General features: G+C 38.5%; 1 protein-coding gene across 1 annotated transcript; it reads right to left on the reverse strand.

Moving 5' to 3' along the window:
• Window positions 1-4,285: 4,285 nt before the first annotated feature.
• On the reverse strand, window positions 4,286-5,471 carry LOC120174333 (spliceosome-associated protein CWC15 homolog). The gene is made up of 5 exons (XM_039181223.1): window positions 5,370-5,471; window positions 5,211-5,262; window positions 5,044-5,131; window positions 4,672-4,771; window positions 4,286-4,348 (listed from the first exon to the last, which is right to left on the reverse strand). The coding sequence occupies exons 1-5, from the start codon at window positions 5,469-5,471 to the stop codon at window positions 4,286-4,288; spliced, it is 405 nt and encodes a 134-aa protein (XP_039037154.1).
• Window positions 5,472-20,217: the final 14,746 nt, after the last annotated feature.

The raw sequence follows: 20,217 nt of genomic DNA on the forward strand, positions 1-20,217 counted from the left end.
CTATTACCACCTTGGTCATCATATCTGCAGGATTTTCTGATGTCGCAATTTTCTGAAGTAGAATCTTTCCTTCTTCAAAGATCTCCCGCACAAAGTGATACCTCACGTCGATATGCTTAGTCCTTGAATGGTAGACTTGATTTTTCGCTAAGTGAATAGCGCTCTGACTGTCACAATAGAGACTAATGTGACTTTGAACAACTCCCAAGTCTTCCATCAACCCGTTAAGCCAAATTGCTTCCTTTACAACCTCTGAAACTGCCATGTATTCTGCCTCTGTAGTAGACAAGGCCACCATAGATTGCAATGTAGATTTCCAACTTACTGGGGCTTTAGCAAGAGTAAACAAATACCCAGTAGTTGATCGACGCTTATCCAAATCACCAGCATTATCGGAATCAACATATCCAACCATACACTGACCAAGTGCTTCATCCTGTTCAAAAACTAAACCAACATCCACGGTTTGTTGGAGATACTGTAGAATCCATTTCACAGCTTGCCAATGTCCTTCTCCAGGATCATGCATGTACCTGCTCACAACTCCAACTGCTTGTGAAATGTCAGGATGCGTACACACCATTGCATACATCAAGCTCCCAACTGCATTAGTATATGGAACTTTTGCCATATACACTCGTTCTTCGTTAGTTTTAGGAGATAATTGAGAACTAAGTTTCAAATGAGAAACCAATGGGATACTTACATGTTTGGTATTTTCATTCATGCCAAAACATTGTAATACCTTTCTCAGATACTGCTTTTGTGTTAAACAAAGCTTCCCTCTCTGTCTATCTCTGCTTATCTCCATACCAAGAATCTTCTTGGCTTCACCTAGATCTTTCATCTCAAACTCTTGATTCAACTGAGCCTTTAATTTGTCTATCTCCTTTTGACTCTTCGAAGCGATCAACATATCGTCAACGTACAAGAGAAGATAAATGAAAGATCCATCTTTGAGCTTTTGCAAATACACACAATGATCATATTTGCTTCTAGTATACTTTTGCCTCCTCATAAAGCTATCAAATCGATTGTACCACTGCCTCGGAGATTGCTTCAATCCATATAGCGATTTGTTCAGCTTACAAACCCATTTCTTACGACCACCATCTTTGTATCCTTCTGGCTGAGTCATATAGATCTCCTCTTCTAAATCACCGTGCAAGAAAGCCGTATTTACATCAAGTTGAGCTAGCTCCAAATTCAACTGTGCTACCAAGGCCAACAATATTCTAATGGAGGAATGCTTCACAACAGGGGAAAATACTTTATTGTTGTCGATTCCCTCCTTTTGAGCGTAGCCTTTAGCTACCAACCGTGCCTTGTAGCGAACATCTTTCTTGTTATGAGATCCATCTTTCTTTACAAATACCCACTTGCATCCAATGGCTCTTTTACCTTTCGGTAATTGTGCCAGTTTCCAAGTGTTGTTCTTTTAGAGAGATTGTATTTCTTCATCCATGGCACTTTTCCACTTATCACTTTCCAAGCTTTGTATTGCTTCTTGGTAAGTGATAGGGATATCATCATCAACAACTGGAAGAGCATAGGCCACCATATCAACAAATTGAGCAGGTCTACGAATTTCTCTCCTTGGCCTTATAACTGCAAATGTTTCTGGTGTCTCCAATGGTTCTTGGATTTGAACCTCTTCATCCTCTGATTCTTCTATTGGAGTTGAAGAATCAACTGCATCAACTTCTGGGATCATCATCTGCTGAAACTCCACCTGTTTTAGAGTATACTCCACCTGCTGCGGAGTACTACTTGTCTGGATAGCTTCACTTGTTACCTTCTTTACTAGGGCAGATTCATCAAAGGTAAAATCTCTGCTACAAATTATCTTCTTGGTGTCTAAACACCAAAGGCGGAACCCCTTCACTCCATGGGTGATTCCCATAAAGAGAGCCTTTTTTGCTCTCGGATCAAGCTTGGATTCCTTCACATGATAATAAGCAGTGAATCCAAATACATATAAGGAATCATAATCAGTAGCAGGTTTTCCAGACCATACCTCCAATGGTGTTTTTCCTCCTATCGTTGATGACGGCAGACGATTAATGAGATGGCCAGCATATGTCACAGCCTCAGCCCAAAATGCATTGCCTAACCCAGCATTATACAACATACATCGAACTTTCTCCAATAGTGTTCGATTCATACGCTCTGCCACCCCATTCTGTTGTGGTGTATGTCTAACAGTGAAATGTCGAACAATACCATACTCATGGCAAACGTCAAAGAATGGGTCACTTTTATATTCCCCTCCATTGTCCGTCCTAAGACGTTTGATCTTTCTACCAGTCTGGTTCTCGATCATATTTTTCCATTTCAGGAAAATTTGAAGCACTTCATCTTTAGACTTCATCGGATACACCCAAACTCTTCTGGAAAAGTCATCCACAAAATTTACAAAATAATGGTTTCCTCCAAAAGACGATGTCTTTGAAGGACCCCATACATCTGAGTGAATATAATCTACAATACCTTTTGTATTATGTATAGTGGTGCCAAACTTCACTCTCTTCTGCTTTCCCAGAACACAATGCTCGCAAAAGTTCAATTTGCAAGCCTTTGCACCTTTCAACAATCCTTTCTTTGCCAGAATTTGCAAGGATTTCTCTCCAGCATGTCCCAACCGCATATGCCACAACTGGGTTGCATCCAAATCATCACCTCCGGAAGCTGCTGCAACTGCTCCAATAATTGTACTACCTTGGTAGTAATACAAATTATTTTTCCTGATGCCCTTCATCATCACAAGTGCGCCATATGTGACTTTTAAAACTCCATCTCTCATAGTGACTACTGAGCCTTTGGATTCTAAGACTCCCAACGAGATGAGATTTTTCTTCAAACTGGGCACGTATCGGACATCCGTCAGAACTCTGGTTGATCCATCTTGATTCTTCAATCGAATTGAACCTATCCTAACAGTTTTACAGGCATTGTCATTGCCCATATAAACAACTCCTACATTTAGTTCCACTAAATCGGAGAACCACTCCCGATTAGGGGACATATGATAGGTGCAACCCGAATATAATATCCACTCATCGAAATGGAATGTTGTTGATAAAGAAACCAATGATATGTCAGAGTTATGTGCATCATGCTCTGCAACACATGCATATGGAGCAGCTTTTCCTTTATTCTTCAACTTCGGATAATCTTTCTTCCAATGGTCTTTCTCATGACAAAAGGCACATTCATCTTTTCCCAGTCTGGACTTCGACTTTGATCTCCCTCTCCACTTTGGCTTTTGACTTTTCGAGCGACCTCTTGCCACCATGGCCTCTGCTGCTTCGTACTTGCTCTCCTTCTTGGTTTTCTTCCTGTGTTCATAACTATACAAAATAGCAGTTACATCTTTAAGGGTAATATTATCCTTACCATGAAGTAACGTTGTCTCAAGGTGCTCAAATTCATCTGGAAGAGATGACAACAACATCAAAGCCAAATCTTCATCTTTGAAGGTTTCATCTATGCCCAATAAGTCTTCCACTAGCTCATTGAACGCAGTGATGTGTTCATTCATACTGGTGCCTGGTTGATAATCAAATCTGAACAATCTTTTCTTCATGTGGAGACGATTCTGAGAGCTTTTTTTCAGGAATTTTTTCTCCAAAGCTTTCCACATCTTACTTGCAGAAGTCTCATTCTTGTAGCCATACTTCTGCTCCCTGGAAAGACAAGATCGAATCGTGCTGCACGCCAAACGATTGATTGTTCTCCATTCTTTCTCCTTCATATATTCGGGCTTTTCTTCCTCAATGGCGATGTCTAGACCTTGTTGGAATAAAGCGTCTAACACCTCTCCTTGCCACATGCCAAAATGACCGGATCCATCGAACAACTCCACCGAGAAATTTGCATTTGACATCACCCTCTTCACCGGTCCAGATGAAGAGCTTGATGTCTCAACTGATCCGTATTTTGGCATTTTAATTCTAACGAACAATATTCAATATCACAAACTGTATCTTTTCAGCAACGGAACCACCAAGATAACCTCAACCGAAGCTCTAATGCCAATTGTTGGGGAAAACGGGTTATTTCCACACGAACGTAGTTTTAAAATTGACCTAAAATGTCAAGATTAAAACCACCAAAGGTTGCACAGCGGATAAACCTGTCAAACTATTGAATATTGAAACACAATGGAAAAGAACCGAATAAAAAACAATAAAGGAGAGAACACACCAAATTTACGAGGTTCGACGAGAATATTGTCTACTCCTCGGGCACCACACCGGATGATAACTTCACTATATCGCCAATATTACAACAAATGAAATTCTTCAGCCTCTTTGGCTTTTAGCTGTTCTTCTTGCTCTAGCTTTTCCTGCCCAAACATAAGCCATTTCTTTCGTTATTGATGAAATATTTTAAACCATACACTCCATAGCTGTAAAATCAAGAGGATATCTAAAAGCATAGAAGCTCTAGAGCAACTAGCAATGAAACTATGGTATCAAGCAGGGTTTCAAATCGCGGTCGCGGTCGCGTTTTCGGTTTTTTCGGATTTACAGTGATTGCGGCTATCGCGAGCGCGATTGCGGACGCTATTGCGGCCGTCGTGGGTAACTCGGACGGCAACGAAACCGCTATATCACGGCCAAAATCGCGGTCGTGAACCGTTTTTTAAAACCCTGATATCAAGTTTACCTGACAGAGTTTCTCCTCAGCCTTCTCTTTCCTTATTCGTTCAAGCTCAGCCATAAGAGCTTCTCCGTCATCCTCATCATCCTCGTCGTCGTCACCGTCACTAAGACAAAAATTAAGATATTTAAAAAGAGTAGAAAAGCAGCAATATCCATAAGTTACCAATAACAACAGGGATAGGTCTTTCATAGATTGCACACACAATGTAACTACCAGCTTTTTCAATTTACTGTTCTATTGACTTCAGAAAGACAAATCATCAAACAATATACCATATGTTACAGCGTGCCTTCTAAACGATCCAATAAACTTAATTTAATCATCAGAGATGAATTGGACAAGCATAAAAATAGAGATAGAGGAAGCAAATAGAACCTTTCGTCATCATTGTTCAATTCCACATCAGAATCATCAGCGTCAACACTGCGTGGAAAAATTCGGTCTTCAGTCTCCCTTTTCCCCCCTACAAGTCACATACACAGTTGGTAAAGTTCTTTGAGAGCTCATTAATTCAATAACAAACAGGCCATCAGACAATTTACCTTCCAAAAGAAGATGGTTCCCCTTCCTATGATCTCTATCATCAACAATATACTCTCATATTAAGAACAAAACGATAGGGAATTTATGGTGACCATAAATATAGAAGACAAGAATTCATGTAAATAAACAAAGGATGGCTAAAATGCTCTCCTCTTTACCATTATAGGACTTGTCCTTTGATGAGAAATGCCTCTGTTCACACTCTTCAAGCTCATCACGGAGGTTTCTCTTCTGCAACTAATCCCGGGTGTCTTGTCCATCCTTTCTACATTTTCGCACAAGAAAAACAAACCGATAAGTAAGCTCATTTATGATATAAATAGAGCTACAATACAACTCTTAATGCCTGGAAGTAGGATTTTAAACTATGTCATTCCAACTCTCCATTTGTCTTGAAATAACTACATCTGAAACTTGTGTCTAAGAAACGGGCATGCAGATATGACCTCCAAAAATCCTCCAAATACATAAAACTAAGAAAAATTTGATTATACCCATATGTGACATACTCATATCCGACACTCGCAGATTTTGGATATAGAAAATATCCAAAATCAACCCTTAGAAACACATTACATCAACATCATAATGAAATGACAACAAAACCAGGATAACAATAACTATTCAATAAACAAACAAGATTTAAAGGTTAGAGGCGAGGGGCGGCGGTGAGTTGGTGACATAGCTGCTTCGTGTCTGGGTGAGCGGCGTGCGAGCGTGAGTGAAGCAGAACTTGAATTGAAAACCCAGAAGCTGATGTCCTTGCTATTTGAATATCAAAGAATTCGATGCTCAAAATTTGAAGAAAAACTATGCGGCTGACTTTGCTCTTTGAGAAGTAGATAACAACCTACTTATTAACAGTTTTTAAAAGGATAAAATAACCTCAATGACCAAAAATCCCATATAATATATGATTTTAACCAACTTTTTCCGGATTTTCCAAAATGACCAACAAAATCGCAATGCGATCGTTAATTCGCAACGCGATCTCCATTATCGCAAATCAGTTTCTAGATTCGCAACGCGATTATGACTATCGCAATGTGATTTTCCAATTTTGCGTTGCGATTTTCCCAATTCGCAATGCGAATAAGTAAATCGCAATGTGATACTGACTATCGCAATGCAATTTTCCTAATTCGCATTGCGATTTACGTATTCGCGTTGCGATTTTCATAATTCGCAATGCGAATTAGGAAAATCGTAATGCGAATACGTAAATCGCAATGCGAATCTTACTATCACAATGTGATTTACATAGCGCCATTCGTATTAACGCGTATTTTTTTTTCAAATTCCAAACACGTATTTTTTCTTAATAAATCGGAAACTGAACCGTCCACAGTAATCGCAACTCATAACCTCAAACCTAAAATCACAACACTCAGTCCCATCTCCATCTCTCACTCTCTACGGCGAAATCCGTCCCAATCTCCGAAGATTTCCGTCCCCATCGCCGGCGAAATCCCTCACAACCATTCACAGTCAAAAATCCCTCACAATCATTCAGAAATGGAAAATCAACCTCCGAGGGTTAGTTTTGTTTTATTTTTATTTTAAAATTTTTGCATTATTTTAGGTTTTTCATATTGAGATTGATGATAAGTTTACTGGTAATTTCAATAATAGATTAACCATTTCACTTAGATTTCTTATTAAATTCATTCGATTGTTGCCAATACTGCTAAACTGTTTAGCCTGTGAAGTTAGTATTTGTCTTTGTTTTGTCTTTTGGTTGAAGTAATGCAGAAGAAGAATAGTTTCGAGAATGAAAATCGCAACGCGGAAATAACTATCGCAACGAGAGAATCGCAACGCGAAATAAAAATCGTAACGCGAAACCAAAATTGCATTGCGATTTTCATTTCGCGTTGCGATTCTCTCGTTGCGATTTTCATTTCGCGTTGCGATTTTCATTTCGCGTTGCGATTCTCTCGTTGCGATAGTCATTTCCGCGTTGCGATTCTCATTATCTCGTTGCGATTTTCATTTCAACCAAAAGACAAAACATTGTTGCAAATTTTAGTTTCAAGAATAAACTACTATTTATGTTTATTGTTTTTGGTATATCTTGACAGTGTAGTTTTGGTATATCTAACTTGGTATGTTTATTGTTTTTGTAGAAATTTTTTTCGGCTTCATTGACATTAAGGAATAAAGTTAGCCTAGCCACTACAATTGCTTTGAAGCTTTCACCTGCACAAAGAAAATTGTTTGAGGAAACCTGCTTCGTGCCATGGCTGAGAGTACAGCATCCGGGTGGAGATGCTAATTTGACCCATTTGTGGCTTCAGACCATGATTAGCGATCTACCCGACAGTATACAACGTGGTGAGGAAGAGATATGGTTTCATTTTCCACCGGCGTATACTTGTTTTGGGCGGAAGGAGTTCTGCTTAATCACTGGTCTACGATTCGGACACGATGATGTAGGCCGGTACACTCGTCATATCACCCGCCCATCATGGTTATCCAGGGTTTTTCCTGATGAGTCAATAGAGAAGCCGAACTTACACGTCGACGACATGAAGAAATTGTTTAATAAGAAAGATGATTTTACTCGGATGAATGACGTCGATGTTGTCCGAGTATGCCTTCTACTACTTTTGTATGCCGGCTTTTTAGGCAGAGAGGCCAGACAACCTATTCCTCAGGAGCTAATATTATTGGTAGAGGACCTAAATGCATGGAATCTGTTTCCGTGGGGTTCGTATATATGGAAAGCTACCTGGACTAAGTTGTCGTCTGCCTTTGATGACCGCAAAAGTTTGCGGGGCGATGGGTCGAAATACACTTTGTCAGGCTTTGTTTGGGCCTTTAAGGTAAGAATTTCTATATAATGTTTTCAAAATTATAATTAATTATTTAACAATTACTAATGTTTGTTATTATATTGTTTGTAGATTTGGATATTCGAGGCCTTTCCCGCCATGAAGACATATGCAATAAAAACTTCAAATGATATTCCCAGGGCTATTTCCTGGAAGAGGAAACGTCTGTTGGATTGGGAAGACTTAATACCATATGCGACAATAAATAATGTAAGTTAAGACAAATACTATCATATATAAACAAGTTATTAATAGTAGACGTTTAACTTTGTTTGAGTTTTTATATTTTTAGGAGGCCAACATTCCATTAATGAGACTGACACCCATGGAGGCTGAGCTTGCCACTGATTGGTGGCAAGCTAGTCAGCGTTTTCTTGATGGCACGAATGATGAACAGCCTCCACTTCCTCCACTTCGAGAGCCATCACCTCACCCAGAGCCATCACCTGATCGACCCGACTATACACCTCTACAACGAGAGCCATCACCTATCCTGTCACATCATCGAGCCTCTTCTCCACTATCACCTCATGATAGGCGACCGAAAAAGATGCCACGACTTCTATCTCCCTGTTCTCCACCTCCACGGGATGAGTCAAGGGAGTTACGTGATGAGGTCAATGCCTTGCGTGAGGAGATCGGTACTCTACGCGATAACGATGGTGCATGGCGTGTGGAGGTGTCTACTTTACATGGTGAGGTTGCCGCTCTACGTGAGATGGTAGTATCGTTGCAGAATGAGGTTCATACTCTACACAACGAGGTAAGTTTAAGATTTTTCATATTTAACTTGATGATAAATTTACTCGTAATTTCACTTAAATTAACCATTTCACTTAGATTGCTTAGTAAATTTATTCGGTTGCTGCCAATACTGCTAAACTGTTTATTAACACTGTGAAGTTAGTATTTGTCTTTTTGTTTTATCTTTTGGTTGAAGTAAATTTATTCGGTTGCTGCCAATTCTGCTAAACTGTGTATTCTTTAACACTATGAAGTTAATATTTGTCTTTGTTTTGTCTTTTGGTTGAAAGTTTGAAATATATTTGTCTTTGTTTTCACTGTTTAAATATCATGTCTGTTTATTTACTGATATTTGTATTTAATTATTTAGCGGACCGATAAGGTGGATGCTTTACGTCGGGTTTTTCTTGCACGACAGAGTTCACGCATCAGACGGCGTGCACGTGCTATTAAGTCTCCGTATACCCCAATAGTGCGAAGACACCGCAAGAAGAAGCCCGACTCGCCTGTCATCCCTCAAGAGTCCACTCCTATCGTTGAAGAGGCCCCTATCATTCCTCGAGAGTCCCCTCCCATCATTCAAGAGGCCACTGTCATCGTTGAAGAGGTCCCTCCCACCATTCAAGATCCCGATTCACATGGCGTCATATGTAGGATTCTTGAGAAACCCTCTGACGTGCCGGACATGATGGATTCAAGTTGGCTCTCGTATGAGTTATCGGCCAGTACTATACCGGTATCTAAAGTGGAGAGGAAACAACTACCGGACATAATTCTGGATAACACCCTTTGGGCTAAGACCGCAGTTGATTTTTATCTACATGAGCGAAGCCAGGGGTGTTTCACTGACATATGCAAGCTCAACGATGATATTTATTTGTTACTTGATCGGTCTTGGTGGGGCGTATTATTAGGGGTCGAAGACAATGGCTATTTCGATGGAGGGGTAAGTCTTATATTTTTCTTATATTTTAATTTGATTATTTTTTTTAAATTTATGTAAGTTACTAATATATGTCTTTTTTTGTAAAACAGCATATCGATGCGTGGGTGTCACGTCTTCTAATAATTAGGAAACTTAAGGAAAATAAAAGAAATACACGATATACAATTATGCCGACGTCTTTTAACGCCGTTCACTTGAAGAATCAACGAGATGAATCATTTGCGTTGGGCAATGGACAAGCTAAACTTTATCCTGCATGGTGGGAGGTCGATAAGGTTAGTGTTTATTTTAGATTGAGTATAAAGGTATTCATAAATAAGTGCGCAAATGAATGAATTATTACTTATGATTGCAGGTGTTTATCCCTGTTTTGGAACGTAACCATTGGCTTCTCGTCGAGCTTCAGATCCCATCCCTTAAGACAATAGTATATGACAGCATGATAAATTACATATCATTGGCTGATTTAAGAGATATTATTAAGGGATGGAGCTCTTATTTGGATAAATTCTTGGATGCAATAAATTATTGGACTCTTTCTGGAAACAAGAAGCCAAAGAAGCTCAATGTTACAGTTAGCAGAGACGAGACCGCACCACAACAAATGAAAGGACCCAGAGGGGATTGTGGTCCTCTCGTATGCTTGGCGTTGGACCGTTTGATCACAGGAAGTATAAAGTATCTACCTCCCACCGATATAGATAGAGCTGCAGTAGGCTTGTGGTTTCGATATTATATGGCTAGATCGATATATACGAGACGCTGCCTACCTGCATCCGCGTTATAAAAATGTCCATAAACAATTGGTATGTTTATAGGCTTGTGGTTTGAAAATGTTTGGTTAAGTACCTAGAATTCAATAATTTGTTGTTTGTAGGTTTTAGATGTGTAGAAAGTGTTGTTTGAGCAAATGTTTGGTTTATGCAGGTTATTCTCAGAAGTGAGCTGCGTGAAAATGATGTATGGTTGTAAAAGTTGATTCAATAGTAGAAGTGTTATTTTCTCTAAGAATTATTGCTTATTTTTTGATTGTTTAATTGATTTGTAAAAGGTGATTTGTAAAAGTTGATTTGTTTAATTGATGTTAACATAATTCTTATTTGTGCTTGTTTAATTGATTGAAATGTAATGGTTGATTTTGTTGATTTAAATCTGCATTATGTTGAAGGCAAAAAGTACTATCGCAATGCGAAATGAAAATCGCAACGAGAAAATTCGCGTTGCGATTTTCATTTCGCATTGTGATTCTCTCGTTGCGATTTTCATTTCGCATTGCGATAGTAATTTCCGTATTGCGATAGACATTAAGATGATTGCCTATTAAGTGATAACAACTGAACAGATCATAGCAATTTTCAAACTCAAGTTACTAATACATGCCTAACTGAAAATGTTAAAAGTTCACACATAAAATCTACATAATACAACGTTTGCATTTAAAAATCACCTAAGTTAACAGTCCCAAAAGGTGAAGCCAGTTGTGATTGGGATTTTAAAGATGATTGCGATTTTGATTGCCTTTTTCTTGACACCATATGAGCTTTGGATTTTGATGATGATCCATATTTTGGTAGAGGAAAAGATGATTGTGATGGCACTGGTGATCCACATGTCAACCTTGTATGACCACTTTCCTTGCACCGACTACATGTCGATCTCTTCTTCTCTTCACCCTTAGACGGTATACGATCGTGACTTTTTGGTCGGCCAGGTAGCCTTCTGTCCATGGCTGGTGGCAAAACTGTTTGTAAGTCATCTGGTATGTCCCACTCAGAAGGATGTGGAATAGGGTAGACAATCTCGACATAAGTCTGTCGATATACTTTTGTAGTGTAGCAATCCATAGCGTATGTGCTTGAATCATCTTGGTTTAGATGAAGAGCAACTTTTATAACATGGCCACACGGATAACCAGATGTTTGCCATTTTATACAACTACACGTCCTTGCATTTAGATCGACAATCCCATTTATGTTATTATTCAGTACTTCAAACAAAGTGTTTGAACATGGTTCAACTCTCCATGACGTTGACTTCACAACACGTTTCGTTATCTTTTTTTCAGTCCATGGTGTAACACGATGTTCCAATGTTACTGTAAATTTAAATAAATAATACTTAGTAAAATATATGATAAGTTACGAATTCAAAGAAATAATACCTGCATGGTTTCTTTTCTTGTAGTACCACTGTTGAATAGAGGCTCGAGAAAACTCCATTAACATAGTAATGGGTAATTTCCGGGAATGACGACTTAGAGCGTTGATTAATTCTGCACTATTAGACGTCATGAAACCATATCTTGCTCCAAGTTGATGTACTCTTGACCATCTTTCAAACCCGACATCTTCTAGTGTTTGAGCACACTGAGGCAAAACACGTCTTAAACAGTTTATATGCTTATTGAAATCCACTTCCCGATAAGCTTTTACAGCCTTCCAGTATGTCCATTTGTGCTTTTTTATACCAGCAGACCTTGATTTTAGATTTCTATACAAATGAACACCACAAAGTCCATGAAAAGCATCTGGGAAACACCTTCTAACAGCGTTGTCAATTGAGTTTGCCCTATCGGATATGATTGTCAAATTGCTAATAGGACCTATGTAATCCCTAAGATGCCCCATAAACCATGTCCATGAATCAGAGGTTTCAGATTTACCAACCCCGTAAGCTATTGGCAATATCCCATTGTTAGCATCCATGGCTACTGCTAATAAGTTTATTCCAAGGTATCGACCTTTCAAATGTGCTCCGTCAACTATAATAACTGGGCGCATGCAAGTAATAAACGAACGAATCTACAAAATAATATACACAAGAAATATAATCATTTAAATGTGAAATGCATGTAACTAACAGAAATGAGTCAACAGAATTATATTGATTTACTAACCGCAGCACCAATGGCGATAAACAACAACTCAAAGCGTCCATCTCTATCTGTTTTGATATGAGTTACCGACCCATGATTTTTCAGCTTTAAATTGTGACAATAAGCCGGCAGTTGGGCAAACGATGCTTCTGGCGACCCCCTCAACAATTCCAAGGCATAACATTTGGCTCTCCAAGCTTGAGAATATGATATACTAATCTTGAACCGAGCATTCATGTCAGTCATAATTTCATGTCCCCGATATACCCTGCCATTCAAAAACATTAACTCAGCCAGAAAACCACCCAACACCTTTTTGTTTGCCTGTCTATGGTGAGGAAAAACTTGGGTTCTTGAACATGTATGTTTATCAATAAAAGTCCTAACTTGAAACATTTCGCAATCTTTTATCCTCTTTGCAATCATACGCCACGTACAGTTTTTGTCAATCATACACCTTGTTTCGAAACGATCTTTGCTTGATTTGTTAACTTTTAGTTGATAGCCATCTTCCACACATTTCGTATACAAAGCTATCTTCAAGTATTCCTTTGTATCAAAACAATCATCTTTCTTGATACGAATAACTTTTGTGTAACAATCAACTGCTTTCTTTACCAACTCTTCTTCCGGTATCTGAAGTAATTCTGGCATATTCCAGTTATACTCCCGTGGCATTTTCTTTTCTTCGGGGACTTTTTCTTTTTCTTCTTCTTTTTCTTCTTCAGGATTATATGAATTACAGAATGGATGTTCAACATGTTCATTCACAGCCTCCACTTCCTCCTCATTATCATCAACAACATCTTCCTCGGCAACGGTTGTTTCATCATCAAAATTCGGGTATTGACCAATATCAAAATCATTACACGTAGGGTCTGTTTCTTCTTCTAAAACATCATCAAAATCCGAGTATTGACCAATATCAAAGTCCGGGTATTGACCAAGATCAAATTTCGAATACTGACTAGTACTCACAATTTTTTCTGTTGGCTCATCATCGTCTAATTGGTCAATACGAAAACCGGAATTTGGTGCTGAAAGTTGATTTGGATTTTGGATTAGAGAAATGTTGTGGGTTTTGAGAAAAACTTAATTGATTACTACCCGCTACTGACCCAACAATACTACTTCTAGGTTCAACAACATACAATGTAACATCATCACTTGAAACACTAATGTAAGCAATGAATCGTTCAACATCTTCATTGTCGGTTAACAAATAAACTTTACCATTCCTCTGATAAGATAGCCTAAATCCACTTAGGGGCTCTAAATTCAATTTCTTTGAAACACGTAACATTAGAGTTTCATAAGTTAACTTTTTTAATGACAGTTTTAGTTGAAGATTCATGGGTAAAGGCATATATTGTAAAACACCATGAACATTCTCCCATGACCCTCCAAAACACAAATCTATCCAAACATGATCAACATTAGATGATTTCATGGTTTTAAATTAATTTACTAAACAAACGAGCTGCGAAACTAAGACCTGTTGCCGGATGGGGGAAGGATGTAGGAACGGATATAGGAACAGATGTCGCCGGAGAGAGTGATAGATGGAGATGGAATGAGTTGCGATTTAGGGATTTAGGTTATGAGTTGTTGCTTCTGCGTAGATATATACACAAAAAATTTGTGTTGCGAAACTAAAACCTATTGCGAACTTTGAAAATCGTATTGCGATTCTGTATTATCTCGTTGCGAAAGTAAGTATCGCATTGCGATTTTCCTAATTCGCAATGCGAATAAGTAAATCGCAATGCGATACTGACTATCGCAACGAGATAATACAAAATCGCAACGAGATTCTGACTTTCGCAACGAGATTCTGAAAATCGCAATCATCTTCAAAATCCCAATCACAACCGGCTTTACCTTTTGGGACTGTTAACTTAGGTGATTTTTAAATGCAAACGTTGTATTATGTGTATTTTATGTGTGCACTTTTAACATTTTCAGTTAGGCATGTATTAGTAACTTGAGTTTGAACATTGCTATGATCTGTTCAGTTGTTATCACTTATTAGACATTCATTTGACTATCGCAACGGGGAAATCGCAACGCGAAAATGGCTATCGCAACGCGAAAATGGCTATCGCAATGAGAAAATCGCAATGCGAAATGAAATCGCATTGCGATTTTCATTTCGCATTGCGATTTTCTCGTTGCGATAGTCAGTTTCGTGTTACGATAGTCTGTTTTTCCTTCAACATAATACAGATTGAAAATCAACAAATCAACTATTACATTTCAATCAATTAAACAAGCACAAATAAGAATTATGTACACACCAATTAAACAAATCAACATTTACAAATCATTTTTTACAAATCAATTAAACAATCAAAAAATAATAATAATTCTTATTTCCTCATCAATTATTGAATCAAAGAATCAACTTTTGCACCCGTACATCCATTTCACGCAGCTCACTTAAGGATTAACCTGCAAAAACCAAACATTTGCTCAAACAAGACTTCCTACACATCTAAAACTATAAACAGCAAATTATTGAATTATAGGTACTTAACCAAACATTTTCAAACCAAAAGGAGTATATATGTTAACAAAACTTGCATTTGACTTACCAATTAACAATGGATACTTTCATAACGCGGATATAGGTAGGCAGCGTCTAGAATATATCGCTCTAGCCATATAATGCCGAAACCACAAGCCTACTGCAGCTCTATCTCTATCGGTGGGAGGTAGAAACTCTGTGCTTCCCGTCGTCAAACGCGCCAAGCACATGCATACGAGAGGACCACAATCCCCTCTGCCTCCCGGCGATTGTTGTGGCACAGTCTCGTCTCTGACAACTGTGACATTGAACTTCTTTGGCTTCTTGTGTCCAGAATGAGTCCAATAATTAATCCCATCCAAGAATTTAGCCAAATGAGAGCTCCATCCCTTGATAATATCTCTCAAATCAGACAGTGGTATGCAATTTATCATGCTGTCATATACTATTATCTTCAGGGATGGGACGACGTTCCAAAATAGGGATAAACACCTGCAATCATAAGTAATAATTCATTTATTTGCGCACTTATTTATGAACACCTTTAAAAAATTTAAAAAATAAACACTAACCATATCGACCTCCCACCATGCAGGATAAAGTTTAGCTTGTCCGTTGCCCAACGAAAATGATTCATCTCGTTGATTCTTCAAGTGAACTACGTGAAAAGCCGCCGGCATTATTGTATATCGCGAATTTTTTTATTTTTCCTAAGCTTCCTTATTATTAGAAGACGTGACACCCACGCATCGATATGTTGTTTTACAAAAAAAGACATATATTAGTGAATTACATTAATTTTTAAAAAAATTAATCAAAATCATATATAAGTCAAATATAAGACTTACCTCCCCATCGAAATAGCAACTGTCTTCAACCCCTAATAGCACACCCCACCAAGACCGATCAAGTAACAAAAACATTTCATCGTTGAGTTTGCTTAAGTCAATGTAACACCCTTGGCTCCGCTCATGTAGATAAAAATCAACTGCGGTCTTAGCCCAAAGGGTATTATCCACAATTGTTTCCGGTAGTTGTCTCCTCTCCACTTCAGATACCGGAAGGGTACTAGCCGGTAACTCATACGAGAGCCAACTCTCATCCATCATGTCCGAAACTGGTGGGGGTTTCTCAATACTTCGATATATTACCCCATGTGAATCGGGCTCTGGAATGGTGGGAGGGACTTCTTCAACGATGACAGTGGCCTCTTGAACGGTGGGGGGGACTCTTGAGGGAGGATAGGGGCCTCTTGAACGATTGGAGGGGACTCTTGAGGGATGACAGGTGAGTCGGGCTTCTTCTTGCGGAGTCTTCGCACCATTGGGGTGAACGGAGACGTAATAGCACGTCCACGCCGTCTGATGCGTGAACTCCGTCGTGCAAGGAAAACCCGACGTAAAGCATCCACCTTATCGGGCCGCTAAAAAAAATTAATACATAAATCAGTAAATAAACAGACATGATATTAAACAAAGACAAATATGTTTCAAACTAGCTTTGTATTCACCCAAGTCATTATTCTATCATAGTTCACAAAATGCTCAGATAACTTTCTAGAAGTAAGCACTTATATAAACATTTAAAAGGAGAACATATATAAACATTCCAGAAGAAGAATAGTTTACTTTCGCAACACGAAACTTAAAATCGTAACGCGAAAATGACTATCGCAACGCGGAAATGGCTATCGCAATGCGAAATGCAAATCGCAACAAAAAATCGCAATGCGAAATGCAAATCGCAACGACAAAATCGCAATGCGAAATGAAAATCGCAACGACAAAATCGCAATGCGAAACACAAATCGCATTGCGACTTTCATTTCGCATTGCGATTTTGTCGTTGCGATTTTCATTTCGCATTGCGATAGCTATTTCCGCTTTGCGATAGTCATTTTCATGTTGCGAAAGTAAACTATTCTTCTTCTGCAAATTGAAACTTGAATGGATTGCATTACTTCAACCAAAAGACAAAAACAAAACCAAAAACAAATACTAACAAAAACAGTTTAGCAGTATTGGCAGCAACCGAATGAATTACGAGTATGAAATATCTTAAACTTACCTCGTTGCATAGAGTATGAACCTCATTCTGTAACGATGCTACCATCTCACGTAGAGCGGCTACCTCACCGCGTAATGTAGACACCTCAACACGCCATGCACCATCGTCTTTGCGTAAAGTACCGACCTCCTCACGCAAGGCATTGACCTCATCACGTAACTCCCCTAACTCATCCCGTTGAGGTGGAGAACAGGGAGATAAACGTCATGGCATCTTTGCCGGTCGCCTATCTTGCGGTGATGGTGGAGAAGAGGCTCGATAATGTGACAGAATAGGTTATGGCTGTCGTTGTGGAGGTGTATAGTCGGGTCGATCAGATGATGGCTCTGGGTGAGGTGATAGCTCTGGACGAGGTGATGGCTCCCGAAGTGAAGGCTGCTCATCAACCGTTCCATCAAAAAAATGCTTACTAGCTTGCCACCAATCAGTGGCAAGCTCAGCTTCCGTGGGTGTCAGCCTCTGTAGAGGAGTGTTGGCCTCCTAACAATATAAAAGCTCAAACAAAGTTAAACGTGTACTAGTAATAACTTGTTTATAAACATATGATAGTATTTATGTTAATTTACATTATTTATTGTCGTATACCGTAGTAAATCTTCCCATTGCAAGGTCCGTTTCCTCTTCCATGAAATAGCCCTGGGAATATCATTTGAAGTTTTTATTGCATATGTCTTCATGGCGGGAAAGGCCTCAAATATCCAAATCTACAAACAATATAATAACAAACATTAGTAATTGTTAAATAATTACTTATAATTTTGGAAACATTATATAAAAATTCTTACCTTAAAGGCCCAAATAAAGCCTGTCAAAGTGTATTTGGAACCATCGCCATGCAAACTTTTTCGATCATCCAAGGCAGACGATAACTTATTCCATGTAGCTTTCCATAAATACGAGCCCCACGGAAACAGGTTCCACGCATTTAGGTCTTCTACCAATTTGATTAGATCATTTGGAATAGGTTGTCTGGCCTCTCTGCCTAAAAAGCCGGCATGCAAAAGAATTAGAAGGCATACTCGGACAACGTCGACGTCATCCATCCGAGTAAAACCATCTTTCTTATTCAACAATCTTGTCAGGTCTTCTACGTGTAGATTCGGCCTCTCCAGCTCAAGAAAAACCCGGGATAGCCATGATGGGCGGGTAATGTGTCTAGTGTACCGACCTACATCATCGTGTCCGAAGCGTAGACCGGTGATTAAACAAAACTCCTCCCGCTCAAAACACGTATACGCCGGTGGAAAATCAAACCATATCTCTTCATCACGATGTTGTATAGTCTCTGGTAGATCGCTAGTCATGGTTTGAAGAAACAGGCGTGTCAACATCGCATCTCCACCGGGATGTTGTACTTTCAGCCATGGCTCGAAGCATGTATCCTCAAACATTTTTCTTTGTGCATGTGAAAGCTTCGACGCAATTGTTTTGACCAGGCTGACTTTATTTCTTAAGGTCAATTGAGCAGAATAAAAGTTCTACAAAAACAATAAACATACTAAGTTAGATATACCAAAAACTACACTGTGAAGATATACCAAAAACAATAATAAACATAAAGAGTAGTAGTTTATTCTTCAAACTTAAATTTGCAACACTGTGAATTTCGTATTTGTCTTTGTTTTTTGGTTGAAGTAATGCAATTCATTCAAGTTTCAATTTGCAGAAGAAGAATAGTTTCTGAAAATGAAAATCGCAACACGAAAATGACTATCGCAACGCGAATTTGACTATCGCAACAAGAGAATCGCAACGCGAAACTAAAATCGCGTTGCGATGTGCATTTCGCGTTGCGATTCTCGGTTGATTTAAGAGAAAATAACCTCAGTGACCAAAAATCCCATATAATATACGATTTTAACCAACTTTTTCCGGATTTGCCAAAATGACCAACAAAATCGCAATGCGATCGCTAATTCGCAACGCGATCTCCATTATCGCAAATTCGCGTTGCATTTCGCGTTGCGATAGTTGAAAATCGCGTTGCAATTGTCTACAGTGTCGTTGCGATTTTCCCAATTCGCAATGCGAATAAGTAAATCGCAATGCGAATTGGGAAAATCGCAATGCGATACTGACTATCGCAATGAGATACTTATTATCGCAATGCGATAATACAAAATCGCAACGAGATACTGACTTTCGCAACGCGATTCTGACTTTCGCAACGCGATAATACATAATCGCAATGCAATTTTCAAAGCGCCGTTAGTATCCTGACCAAGTATTTTATTTTTAAATTCCAAACACGAATATTAATATATTGGAACACTGAACCGTCCACAGTATATCCTGTAATCGTAACTCATAACCTAAAACCTAAAATCACAACTCAGTCCCATCTCCATCTCTCACTCTCTCACCCATCTCCGACGAAATCCATCCCCATCTCCGGCGAAATCTGTCTATCTCCATCTCTCAGAGCCACCCTCACAATCAGAAATGGAAAATCAACCAAATCAACCAACGAGGGTTAGTTTTTTTAATTATTTTCTTTTTGAAATTTTTGCATTATTATTAGATTTTTCATATTGAAATTGATGATAAGTTTACTGGTAATTTCAATAATAGATTAACCATTTCACTTAGATTGCTTATTAAATCAAGGGTAAACTATACCAGAGATCATAACTATAGTTATTTTTCATTTTGACCTTCATTTTTAAATTCTTATCAATCGGACCTAATGATATCCTTAGCCATTTTTCTTATAAAATGTATATGAACCTCATCGATATAGCGTGAGTGCATGCAACCCCCATCGGGAGACTTTAACTCGTCTTCCAATTCCTCCATTTGTTTGGGAGTCTAAACACAACTATTTAAATGCATTCAATCAAACCACTATGCATTAACAGTTAACGGAAGTATTGACATAGCAGTTAATAAAATTGATATAATTAACATTTAGTCCTTATTACTTACAAAATCTATCAAAATGGCAAAATATATCAAAATGGTCATAATTTTAAATTAATTCAATATATTTAATCTTTCATCTATATGATAACAC

The sequence above is a fragment of the Hibiscus syriacus genome, unplaced genomic scaffold, assembly GCF_006381635.1.
Source record: "Hibiscus syriacus cultivar Baekdansim isolate YM2019G1 unplaced genomic scaffold, ASM638163v2 tig00112047_pilon, whole genome shotgun sequence".
Classification (NCBI taxonomy): Eukaryota; Viridiplantae; Streptophyta; class Magnoliopsida; order Malvales; family Malvaceae; genus Hibiscus; species Hibiscus syriacus.